This window comes from Arachis hypogaea, chromosome 18, assembly GCF_003086295.3.
Source record: "Arachis hypogaea cultivar Tifrunner chromosome 18, arahy.Tifrunner.gnm2.J5K5, whole genome shotgun sequence".
NCBI lineage: Eukaryota > Viridiplantae > Streptophyta > Magnoliopsida > Fabales > Fabaceae > Arachis > Arachis hypogaea.
In genome coordinates, this window is record NC_092053.1 from 10,424,762 (window position 1) to 10,437,907 (window position 13,146).

The 13,146-nt window shown below is 38.7% G+C and overlaps 2 protein-coding genes across 2 annotated transcripts; both read right to left on the minus strand.

Moving 5' to 3' along the window:
* Positions 1-3,747: 3,747 nt before the first annotated feature.
* LOC112769549 (protein FAR1-RELATED SEQUENCE 5-like) lies at positions 3,748-6,123 on the minus strand. Its single transcript, XM_025814058.1, has 2 exons — positions 3,946-6,123; positions 3,748-3,861 (listed from the first exon to the last, which is right to left on the minus strand). The coding sequence occupies exons 1-2, from the start codon at positions 6,121-6,123 to the stop codon at positions 3,748-3,750; spliced, it is 2,292 nt and encodes a 763-aa protein (XP_025669843.1).
* A 2,934-nt stretch (positions 6,124-9,057) lies between these two features.
* Positions 9,058-11,645, minus strand: LOC112772603 (expansin-B3). The gene is made up of 4 exons (XM_025817569.3): positions 11,362-11,645; positions 10,946-11,246; positions 10,574-10,703; positions 9,058-9,683 (listed from the first exon to the last, which is right to left on the minus strand). The coding sequence occupies exons 1-4, from the start codon at positions 11,525-11,527 to the stop codon at positions 9,489-9,491; spliced, it is 792 nt and encodes a 263-aa protein (XP_025673354.1). The 5' UTR covers positions 11,528-11,645; the 3' UTR covers positions 9,058-9,488.
* Positions 11,646-13,146: the final 1,501 nt, after the last annotated feature.

Consider the following 13,146-nt stretch of genomic DNA (forward strand, 5'->3'; position numbering starts at 1 on the left):
AAAACCCAAAAGTACATACACACAATCCTGCCTCTCCATAAACCTCTAAGAGGATCAAAAAGGACAAGTTATGCGGAGAGAAAGCTAAGTACATATATATACATCATTGTACAGCAAAACTATACAACAACACTATCCAGTAACCCCTCCGCTTTAAGAGTCCAGACGACTAACGAGATGGCTCCCGACCTGCATCTGAAAATCAACAACATAGTATGGAATGAGAACCGGAGGTTCTCAGTATGGTAAAGGTGCCACACACATAATATATAAGGTCCTGGGAATGCCAGAGGCAATCCTAGAACGCCGACACTCAGATTGTAGAGCTTAAAGTATTAAACAGAAGCCATAAAAGGTGGTTTCCTAAAATATTTAATCCTAACTTAACTTTACCTTAAATCTAAGTCCTATACTGCCATTCCTCCATACCTCCAATTCCATCATGCATTTTCACAGACAAATAAACAGATAAAGGCAAACACAAGAAGGTTACAACTACTGCAGGTAACAAGTACACATTTAGCATAGCAAATACAGATAGGCACACCCAATTAGAGCACAAGCAAGTAATTCAAGTAATATGCATATGATGCATGCCTGTCCTATGGCTGATGAGGCTCATCTGTCGGTTATCCAGCCAACCCGACAAGTCTGAATTGTCCTTAGACTGTCCCCCGACGTGCATCCCCAAGAGTCTATGCATAGATTTTTCTCAAATAATCAATATTGCTCAATGGGGGTAACATTCCCGGGAATTTATATAGTGTCCGGTCACACTTACGTCGTAGGGTCAACAGAGTATCGAGTTTTCAACCTGGTACACGTGGTGGCAAGCCACGGCACTTAATCCAGTGAATCTCGTATCTCAGATTATTCAAATTCATAAGCCATATAAATAATTCAATTATAATTCATCAACATCCACATCATTCTCAATTGCATCTCATTCATCATCATACATTAAACATATTCAATCTTATCCTTCATTATATCACCTCCCATTCCATCCATCAATAGTTTCAATTCAAAACATAATTCATTCTTTTCTAAGAATCAAACTTCAAACTTAAAACATACTCACTTTCTTAATAACTCAAAATCAAACCATATAACCTTTAAATCTAAATCTCTTTTAAATAATCATCTAAATAAAATCTCTAATTTTTTATAAAATTTTGGCAGCATCTCCTCTAAAACTCGGACTTTGCCACCCTTTTCGAGTCCAAACCTGCTTTCTTTTCAATTCAACATACCCTTCCTCATCATCATAACAGTCACCACAATAAATCTACCTCAGATAAACAATTATACTCATACAATATTCAAATCCAACAACCCAAAATTCAACTAAGAATCATAATTCATAAATCCTAGGCTTTTAACACAAAATACCTCATTATCACAACAACCTCCACAATAGTTATACCTCAAATCAATAATTCACCAAATCATTAGTTAATCAACAAGCACCAAACTAACCATGTTCATCAACAATAACATTCAACCATAATTCTCTCCAAATTAACATAACAACATTCACCATCCAAAATTAAAAACTAATTATCCAATAAACTTCAACCAAATATATTCATCGACAAATTACTAAACATTAAACATACACCTGCATTCCAACTTATCCAATGGTCATCTAGCCTAAGTTTTCACAGAACATTATATATTAAATGCAAGAAACCTAAACCATACCTTAGCCAATTTTCACGTAACGACCAAAGCTATTTATTCAAAACCAAGACAGCCCCTCAAAACTTAACTAATCCACTTCCTCCAAGTTCCAGTATTCACAATTTCAAGCTCCAATTATTTATTCACAACCTAATACACATTCATAACACATATACATCCAATTTAATACTCAAAGCTCAAATTCAATAAAAATAAAATAGAATTATCGTATCCTCACCTTACCCAAGCTTCACATAAGCAAGAGTGAACGTTTCTCTCAAGCTAATTGGATCCTAAAACATCAAAAATCAAAGAAATTTAACAAACTCGAAAATTGGAGAAATGAAAGGCTGAAGTGAAATAGCAAGTTACCTATGAAATTGTTCCGGTAGAAATGTAGAGCTCAACGCGGTGAACGCGTGGCCGCAAACGGTGCGGCGATTGGAGCTCAAACGGGAAAGTTACGGGAAATGGAATTCACCGTAAACGAATCTCTCTTCTTCTCTTCCCTGGGAGGAGCGTCGTTGAGGGAAATGAAGAGAAACAAGAGCCCGTGGCTCTTTTTAATTGTTGGACTAATTGGGCCCACAGCCCGGTTTGGGCCCGGTTCAACCGGTTCGGCCCGTTCGGTCCAATCTTGGACCGATTTCTTCAAAATTGGTGTCAAAATTCTCGTTTCGATGAGCTCTATCCTAATTTGATATAATATTCGTGTTTCTAATATTCCTTATTAAAAATTAATTTATTGACTAATTATCTACTAATTTAACCGGGGTTTACATTTAGACCCATTCTAAAATAAAAAACGATATATATTATTAGTTATGTCTGAGTAAAAACTGAAATTAAATTAATGCACATTAATTAAAATATACATTAATCTAATATTTATTAAATTATATGATTATTTTTATAATTTTAATAATTTTATTAAATTTATAATTAAATTATAATAAATTTTTTATTTTTAAATCTCTTTTGTATATTAATTTTAATTCGCAATTACGTTTTTCTTAATTTAAAAATATTAAAATTAAAGAACCAGTTTTCTACAAATTACACATACCGACAACTACAAATTTATTAAATCTTTGAACACATTATTTTAAAAAAGTATTTTATTAATTTATATTTTTGACTTGATGGATTCGGGATTAAAGTGGCCTTTATAATTTCACGGCATGGTTATCCTGAAACGTAACTCTCATAATGCTTTCATTCCCATGAAAAACCTTGTCCACGGAAATCTTATTCCTGACCGAACCAAAAAAATTATGAAACCATTAAATTCAACCATTCCTGTACATAGCTTGCACTACAGTGATGGGCTTTCATACCGGATCCATCAATTGCATACACATGTTGAGAAATAGCAGTATGAAAAGAAACAACACCAATCCACGGGAACCTAAATAAGCACGAATTGTCTGTCCATGAAAATACCCATAAATAAAAATAACAAACAAGCATAACCTCAAGGACTGAATTAGCAACTGACAAAAAAAAAATAAAAAAAAAAGTGGATTCAGTTAGCAACAGATAAGGGCTCCATTTGAACTGGCGTTGCCCATATACAAAGAAATATTAGGAAAAGGGTTCTTCTCGAACCATACGTCCTTGCACCCTCTACCAACATACTGCGTAAAATTGGCAAGTTGTTAAATGAATCCTCCTATCGAATGCCAAATCCCACGATGCATCTGCAAGGGAATAAATTACTGATCATTTATATGTTCATATAGCTCAAACGAAACTAAACAGTGTCGGGCACGAGGAGTTAATGATCTGTTGAGCATGTAATACCTAATGGAAAGTTAACTAGTATCCTGCCATGCCACCAACTATTCAGCCCAGGTAACCCACGAAGGACTAAATGTACGATAACAACCACACAGACATAACTTAGACAACAATATACTTATGTTAACGTTTAGCAATTCTTGCCGCCAGTGGACAGCACACTATAATTGGCCTTAACCCCTTACTACTCATGATATATTCCTTTCATAATTTTTCATTCTAAAATCATACCTTAACCGCTGTTGCTTTTCGGAACCCTTCAAACTAGTCCGCATTGAATTTGCCCCCGGGTTCAGCACATAGATTATCACCGACGATAGACTCCCAGTCATCGTTGGAGATTACGCAGGTGGCATTAATTCCCCCACATTCCTCGGCCTGTGACCAAAAAATAATACTAAACAGATGCATTTTTTCAACTTTAAACATTTTCCACTTAAGCTTACAAATTAAATAAGTAACCTGATCAGGATTTTGTCTACCGGCACCCTTGTCTGGGCAGTTTCTCTTTGTGTGTCCCAAGCCCTTGCAGCCGGTGCAACGCCTCCTTTTACCAAGGGCCTTCTTCTTTGGTATTTTCGGGGCACCCTTTGTCTTTGCAACAACTGGATCTCTTACAACTGGATTGGCTTCACGAACGTATTCTTCGGTCCGGTTCATGCTAGAACCAAATGCCCTACAGTCCATCTGCAGCTCTTTACATAAACTTTCAATTCCACGCATAGTCTTCTGGAACATGGACAACCTTTGTGCCCCTAGGAAAAACAGCCATTGCGAGGCGGAATGGAGAGCACCGTGACGAAGGATGACACCACGCTCGCTATAGTCCCCCCAATTTTCTGTGTACTGCTCAGCGGACTTTGCATCAGTTCTCCACCTACGCAGAACTATATTGTCGGGAATCTCCTTTAAGTGCTCTGCCTTCATGACGAAAAACATGTGCCTGCATGGATAACCATGCTTCTTCCAGAAATTACACTGGCAAGTTAACTTCCCGGTTGACCGTCCAAATGATGACATTATGTGGACATTAGGTTCTTCGTACTCCTCTAGGGTGTATATCATGGAATTCATGATCCTCCTTCTGGTAATCAGGATCAAGGCACCAACCCCTTCGATCTCCTTCTTTACATCACCAAAAACTTCTCTGGTGTACACCGAAGCGGCATGTCGTTCAAGACTTCTCAGGCATGTTGTCATGACCGGAACCGAGTTTATGGATTGAAACTGGAGCAGCATTTCCTTATTCCGATATTCACGGGCAACCATCTCTAAGCATTGCACCAGCTCAAAAATTGTGTGGGTGGACTTGGAAAACTTGTTTACATATGCGTTAATTCCTTCGCAGCAGGATGTGGTCCGGTACCCCGCGCAGAACTTGTCATGAAGATAGCTACTTGCCCACATCTCCTTTTTCTCATACATCTGGCACCACCACTGATTATGGCCGAGTCCATACTCTTCCATGGCCTGCTCCCATTCCGACTCGAATACATCTGTTGCCATGTCCGCGTACAACCATCTTCTGAATAGCCCACGTAATTCATCATCCTTGACATTCGATGTGACGTTCTTCTCTACATGCCATGCACACAAGCGATGCGTCGACTCGGGGAGGACTTCAGAGACAGCCTTTATCATAGCTTTGTCCCCATCGGTCACCACTACAGATGGCTTCTTACGGCACATGATCTCCATCAAATTCTCCAGCATCCACCGATAGGACGCCAGACTTTCATCAAGCAACAACCCAAACCCGAATATGGTGGTCTGCTTATGATTGTTTGATCCTGAGAAAATAACAATCGGCCTCTTGTATTTATTTTTCCTGTAGGTTGAATCGAACGCCAGAACATCGCCAAAGAATTGGTAATCGACTCTGCTAGATCCATCGGCCCAAATCAGATTCGCGAGCCTGTTGTCAGAAGTCACATTATATTTTGCGATTGCCATGGGGTCTGATTCGGCTTTTCCCTCTAGATAAACTAATGCAGAATTCGCATCGCCATCAGCTACTTTAATGCGCCGCATTTTGTCAGCATAGTTGTAGACATCCTTCTTCAGGAACCCCAACATCGAATATCCCCCGATCATACCAGCCATGTACCCTACAATCTTAGAGGTCGCAATACCATGAGCTTGCATACCGGCTATCTGAGTCTTTGCAACTTCCGTTAACCGACGATGATTGGCAATCAGGTACACCATTCCAGCCGGTGTTAGGTCATGATTGTGTTCAGTTACTAACTTCCTAACCTTCCAATGCTTATCATTTTTGTCAAGATAAACCGATAACATTGCCTTGCAGTTGGTTCTTGTTTCCGGTTTGTGTACCCTTGTTCGGTCAACCCTGTCGTAGTGTTTACGCTCCCTCAACGCTTCCTTGTTACAAAAAAACCTGTACCTTACAACATTCTCGTCACAGTCTTTTCCGGAGTCACCCTTTCGCACCCCGAATCCATGCAATTTTCCGAAACCCCGATAGAACTCATATGCATTTTCAATGATGTGCCATACCTTCTTGAGGATGTCATCCACACTTAGTCCACCGAGGTCTTCCAAATCAGAATTTTCTACTTCGTTAGCATCACCATCACTCCCTCCACAATCACCATCCGCCTCGCTCAAAGACACCTCCATTGAAATAGTTTACCTAATTCAATATTACATAACAATAGGATATTCCCACACAGTGAAAACTAAACCCAACAAACAGGCATACAACATAAACAATACTTTGCTAAGAAATGAATCACCTATTCCAAGAACATTCTTACAACAAAACAACCTAACTTTGACGAACTAGCTTTCATGACGAAGTTTATATCCAGGACATCAAACATAGTTTTCGCAAGGTTTCCTATTTGAGCATTCGTCACAACAACTAGGAGACCCGGAGCCAAAAAAAAAAAAATAAAAGGGCATACCCACATCAATAGTTTCAACACTTATCACAAACAAATCTGAATTCCAGAAGAAATAAACCCCAACAACCACAACAGAACAGCATCCACATTTTGAATAGGCCAACACACTAAAATTGACTTCCATAACAAAACAAACCATTTTTGTACATACTGTTGTGCAGATTTTGTTTTCCCATTTAGAGGTACAAACCATTCGGTTTACATGAAACCAATCATCACCAAAATCCAGCAATCATAACCCCGATAACACTAAATACAATAACACGATATACCAAGTAATAATCAACTACGGGACCTAAATGCATGCTCCAAGAAATAACTTCGCCCCGCCCTAGCAACTTTGCATATTACATCATCATCAACCCTACAATCTACCAAAGTTTCAACTTAGCAACTTCACAGCCAGAATATCAAAACAAGAGATAAAAATTTGGAAATTAACCTACTAACAACAACAACATGACAGTTACCAAATCCAGAACTTCCCAAAAGCAGTGGTACATCTTCCAGAAAATACTAATGCCAGTGGAGTCATCTTGCAAGGGTATTAACTTCTCTGCAAGCATGCTATTTGTGCAAGTTAACTTTCGTAACTAGTAACATCCACTTACTCTAATTTCTCACACAATTAACTTACTAACTTTCCAACTGCTAGCAATTATGAAGCCACCCGGTCACATGGTAATACCACTTCATCATGCATGTCGAGTGCATTTTCCTTATAACTATAATAACATACTTCACAGCTAAACAACCACCTCAAACAGGAGAGACAATATCTTTGGTATACTTTATTTCATTGTATTCAAAATATCCAACCAACTACTGATTCAAAGACTTACTTGTTTTAATAGAACTCAGGACGTGGCAGACTTTGAATCAGAGCACTCTTCTGGTCTGGGTGTATTCTCTTCTGGCGGGCATTGGGAAACTCAACCAGGCGACACAATACACCGGTTTCTCCGCCGGGTGTGGCTCTCGCTTAGGTCCCAGCGTTGGAAGGCGACAGAGAGGGTTGGCTTCAGGGCAACCAGAGAATGCGAAGTCGTTTAAAATATAGCCACCGGGCGTCACCGGACGAGACGTGCACGACGCAGAACTCCAACACAAGCCGCGAACAAGATCGGCAATCGCACGACGGCTTCAACGCGCCTGAGGAGACAAGTACGTGCGAGCACGAGCTACAATTCGGAGTTGCGATCCTAGGCGTTTTCGACACCTCGATCACCACCGAAGCTACATATGCAGGACGCCGGCGCACTATAACCTCCACGAGAGCTACGGCTAGCGTTTCAATTTTGTTATAAATTTCATTAGCTTCATACAGGACGGTTGGGGGCACTTCACAGGTGACGGAGAAGTGGGGGAAAGCTGACGGGTTGGGCCATTTTCTTTTTTGTTCCTTTGGGTATAATATTTTCCCCAAGCCCATTACTTCTTCCATCTAACTGAGGCCTCATCATAAAAAAACATAAAACCAAATCCGTTTTATAGGAGTTAATCTCCAATTAACTTCCATACTGTTATATATAATCTATTTAATTAGTCAACCTCGATTCCCGTACTATCACTGACTGTGGGACCTTCTGCTGCACCACATGCCTTCCACTTCAACACATGCAAAAAAAAGTAATTCTTCTAACGGGACACGTGTTTCCACCATCTTCAAACATGCAACACCCACACCTGCTGAAGGATCTTTCTTTCAACACACTAGCATCTCCCTAACTACATTGATTATCATCAGTAAATCCTTGGCACAGCCTCTGCCAATTGCAGGACCCACCATCACCTTTCTTGGCATCATCAACAACCACTTCCAGAACGCCAGTCCTTCTCTCTAGACACGCGTTCCAACCAGAGACACCCCACGTTTCATCAGCAGCTGCGGAAGAATATTCACTTCAGCACAGTAGAATTTTCCATACAACTATCTCCAAAGTGATAAGAATCAAACATGCATGGCCACCGCATACGGTATACCCTATCCCCACATGTGAATTACTCACAGATCACACAACCTTCCATTTCACCAGTCACAAGTCACACCAGAATCACCAACTTGATTCCCTTGTGATATTCTCAAAACCTCACCATGTGCTTGATCTTGATGATGATGTGGTCAACACTCTTAACAGTTCTCTGAGCCTGTAAAGCCATCATCAGTTCATCATGCACTCACTCATTCACAGTCTGTACCTAACATTAACTAACTTACTCAAAGGGAACTCAAGAACAACACTCATAAATTCCTCAATAAAGTTGTCTTCATTCATATCTCATATATAGGATACCCCTACCAACTTAATTTTCGACTTTTTTGTTTGCCTTAACCTATAACTAAGGTGTTGTAGCTAGGGAGCCCATTGGCTTTGATCTTCTTTCATCACATCAACTAGATTTGCCAGTAATAATTACGAAAATTGATGTGTCATTAATGTTCTATTTAGTTGGAAGTATCAATCATTTTTCTATAGAAAGGAAGACAAATGCTTATGATTATGCCACCGAATTAATGGTCTTCCCTAGACTCAGCATCAAATGCAGTTCATCAGTTTTGGTTTATAAAAATTAGACTGGACATAGTTTATTGTCCATATGAAAATAAAATTTAACAAAATGGTCAGGACCACAATACATTGGTTCATATCAAAATTATGCATTTATTTAATAACTTTATTTAATAATGCCAAAGGGGGCCAGTACAAACAATGAAGGATACTATACACTACAAGCTCTCTCTCCTCTTTGGAGATGGCTACATAACACAACATCTGTTACAATTAAACATATGCACACCACAAAAGGATGTATACAAAAACAAAAGGAAAAATGCATATAAAAATGCCATTTTGCATTCAACGGCTACTTAATTTCTATCAAGAAAACAGAAAGACAAAGGGTAAGGGTAAGGGTAACACTGTCAACATATCTATCTATATATCTATATATAGTATAATAACCCACGGAAGTTTTCCTTTGTGGAACTTGACCAACTTTAACTGGGGAAAAAAAGGCATTCTTTAATGTTACTAGTCCCTTTGGTCTTGTAAAGTTGCAAATGAAGCATGCATGAACCTAAGGAATGAAATTCAAGCGAGAGGTATAAGTGGCTTTTGGTGACCAGTTGCTTGGAATAACATCCCTGGCAGTGAGGCTTCTCCCTGACGATGTGCTTAGTTTAACTGAGAAAGGTCCTCTTAAAGGACCCGCAATGATGCACCAATTTGCACCCCACAGATGTTTCATTTCCAGCCACTCACTTGACCCTACCTGCCAATATATGATCAATCACAACACATAGTATAAGAAAATTAGTATCATTATTTAATCTTGTGGATTTGCCATAGACTAATGTTATATTATATTCTCCTACAAATTTTGGTAAAGGAACAATAAATTTACTTTGTCCCCTCCCCTCCCCTCGTAATTTTCACTTCTTCAGCCTTATTAATAGTATAACGAACTCATGAAATTTTGTAGGGTCATGTAACTATTAATATAACTGAGAAATTCAGTTTGAGCTATATAAAGCATAACTCTTCTTGAAAAGATCTAGTTAAAGATTTAAGAATTATTTTTTGCTACTTTTTTGCTATATAAGAAACTCGAGTTAAGTGATCTTGGAGCCCACATATAAGATATTTTGTATTGTGGGGGAGAAGTGAGGAATGAAGTTTGGTTAGAGAGGTCCCATATATCACATGCTTAGAGAACAGAATATAGAGGGAAAAGGGCACCACCGAGAATTAACAACACTATGGATAGCAATTTTTAATAGGATAGAAAGAGGGTCCAATCTAAAGTACCAAAAAAGATGGAAGTGGTGGCATTAGGCTAGCACGTGATCTAGGGAGACACATCCAAAACATTTGGAACCTAGCCATGCTGTTTTGCTTTTTAATTGGTACCCTAAAAAAAAGTAATGACCCTAAAAGCTTTAGCGCACGTTTAGCCGGTTGCTTTCAACTCCAATTGGCACTTTTCACATAACATTGTTCAAACACAGACGCAAAGTATAATGGTAAATTAAATGTGTTAAATCAATATAACACATTAATAAGAATCACATCACTTTCTTATATATTCATATCAATTAAAGATTTGGTAATTCGGTAAAAGATTATGCAAACAAATATAAAGAGGAGGAGCAAAATGCATACTTCTTGTATATGCATGGAGCTGATGTCTCCATCTCCATCCTCCCACTCTGCCAAGAGTGATAGCCAAAAGGGTGTAGAACCTTCATTGACACGGAAGGCAATGTTTTTGCCTGGATATGTGCAAGTTGTTCTGCAAATATTGCAATCACATAGAACAAAATAAAGGTCATTCATTCGGTAGTATATACATGTTGTTTCAAGTTTCTAGTTTCAACCCAAACATAGAAAAACAGTAAGGCCTTGGAGGGGACCATGACCTCTGGCGAGAATCTCGTTCAGTTTCTATCTACCAGTGCAATTAAAAGGTCAAATTAAAAAACAAAACAGAAAGAATCTTCTGCATGTACATATATGATGCATATTCGTGCGTACCTTTGGTATATGACTGGGATTTCACCTCGGTTCCTGAGCTGACCATTCTCGCCGGAAACCGCCATTCGGCCAAATGCGGCACCGCTGAGGTCAAAGTGGGTTCGATCAGAGGGACAACCAGGGCACTCGTCCGTGATTATAACCGTCACCGCTCGCTTGGAGCATATGGTTGGGTCCAAGCACTTCACCTTGTAGCATTCTCCGCACCCTTCCCCGTTCTTGTACAGCACCGGCCCCACCGCACCCACCCTCGCCTTCAACGGCTTCACATCCACCATCGTTCCATATCCACACGCCCCTCCTACAATTCACAACCATCAGTAACAAATTTAAATTCATGCCGCTAAAATATTTAAGCCGTTAGTTAGTTATTAGTATACTCAAGGAGTGAACATGGAGAATGAGCCTTTAATTACCGGTGCTACCGTCTCCTTCGGGATCGCCGTACCACGTGGCGGTGCCAGCATGCCAATGTGGATCGAGGATGCGGTGCTGTGGCCGTTGTTTCTGGCCGCAAACTAACATCACTCCGAAGCAAAATATCAAAACTGACACGGCGGTGACACGGTGGTGGAGCTGCATTGTGGTGACTGACTGCGAAATGAAAGCTTCGGCGAGCTCGGATCCCGAGGGAAAAAATGCGGCGGAAGTGAAGTGTCGCCGGCGGAAGTTTTTTCGGGGTTTGGTGTGGTATGTATGAATGAAGACCGTTGGGGAGGTTTTGGGTCTTCTTTATAGTGCAACAGAATGGTGGGGTCAACCTCTAACGGAATCAGTATTTTGACCTTATTATCCTTATTGTCTCTAGTTTATTTACTGAATATGCCATTCGGATGGGTCCTAGCGGGTCCCACCGGCGGTTAAGGCGTTAATTCCGCATGTGCGTGCGAAATGAATAAGTTCTTGCCATAAAGTCTTAAAAAAATAAGTAAATTTTTAATTTAAGTAATATTATTTAATTAATTTAAATATTTAATTTTATAAAAAGTTACTTATTTTTTATAAAAATTATTTGTTTTTTAATTTTTTTCAAAAAAATAAATAATAAATAATTTTTAAAAAATACCTAATTGCTTCGAAAGTCGTATGGGTTTATTGGTCATTTTTAATAAGAACAATGTATTCTGTTACTTACTTAATTAGTGATTCACTGATTCTAGTTTATTATGTACTTGTTGCCGTTAATCCGTTTGTTCGTTTGAGCATCAAGCTTCAGCTAACCAAAACGGTCGAATGATGGAGAAAGTTAGGTCGTAAATGATCCATGAAAACGACGTTATTTTGGCTATTCAAGCTGCCGTTTGGTCAAAACGGGGTCTATGAGAATCATTTTGTGCTCTCTTCTCTCACCTTGTCGGTGTGAAAGCGTGAGTGGATAATCTTGACTTATTTGTGAGGTAATGTGGTTAGTTATTTTTGGTTCGATTAAATAATACTGACATTACATTACATGATAATAATCAATCAATAATAATTCATTGGCATTTGCATTATTGCCTTTTTTTTATTTTTGCAATAGACATTTATGAAAAGAAAACATGCAGAAATTAAAAGTGGTCGTCATACATAACTAGATGTATTAGCGTCTCTTCTATCATTTTTGAAAAATATGGTCCCTTCTTTTTAATAATTCCTCCAATTTCGGGTGAGTAGTTCAAAATAGTTATAAGTATGACAAAATAGAAAAGGTTTGGTTGGTATATTTCAGATCTGATATAGTGGAAACCACGTATATATCCACGGTTTAGAAAATCGCGAGCAGATTTAATTTTAGATTTGAGAATGATAATTGTTATTTGTGGGCCTTGTGGATCATATCAATGCAATTATTATATTGTTATTATTGCCTTTGGTTTTGTTATACACGTGAGAAATCTTTTAGTCCATGAAAAGAAAATAAGAAAATATGAAAAAAAATATTATTATTTCTCCAAATTATATATATGCAGCTTGGCTTATGCATAATGCAGGTTGAAATATGACATTGGAGGCAGTTAAAACTTAAAATATAAAGCAACATAATGAAAACTACATCAATTTGTTACAGCTGCTTGGAACACCAAAGCAACTTCATTTTCCTTGATTCTTGAAGGTAACGTAATGGAATTAGGAGGAGTTTTTAAGTAGTTAGTTAGCACTAATTAATTACCACTGATGTCAATTATGTTTCCTTTTGCGTTAACTTAAATCGTTGGACATCA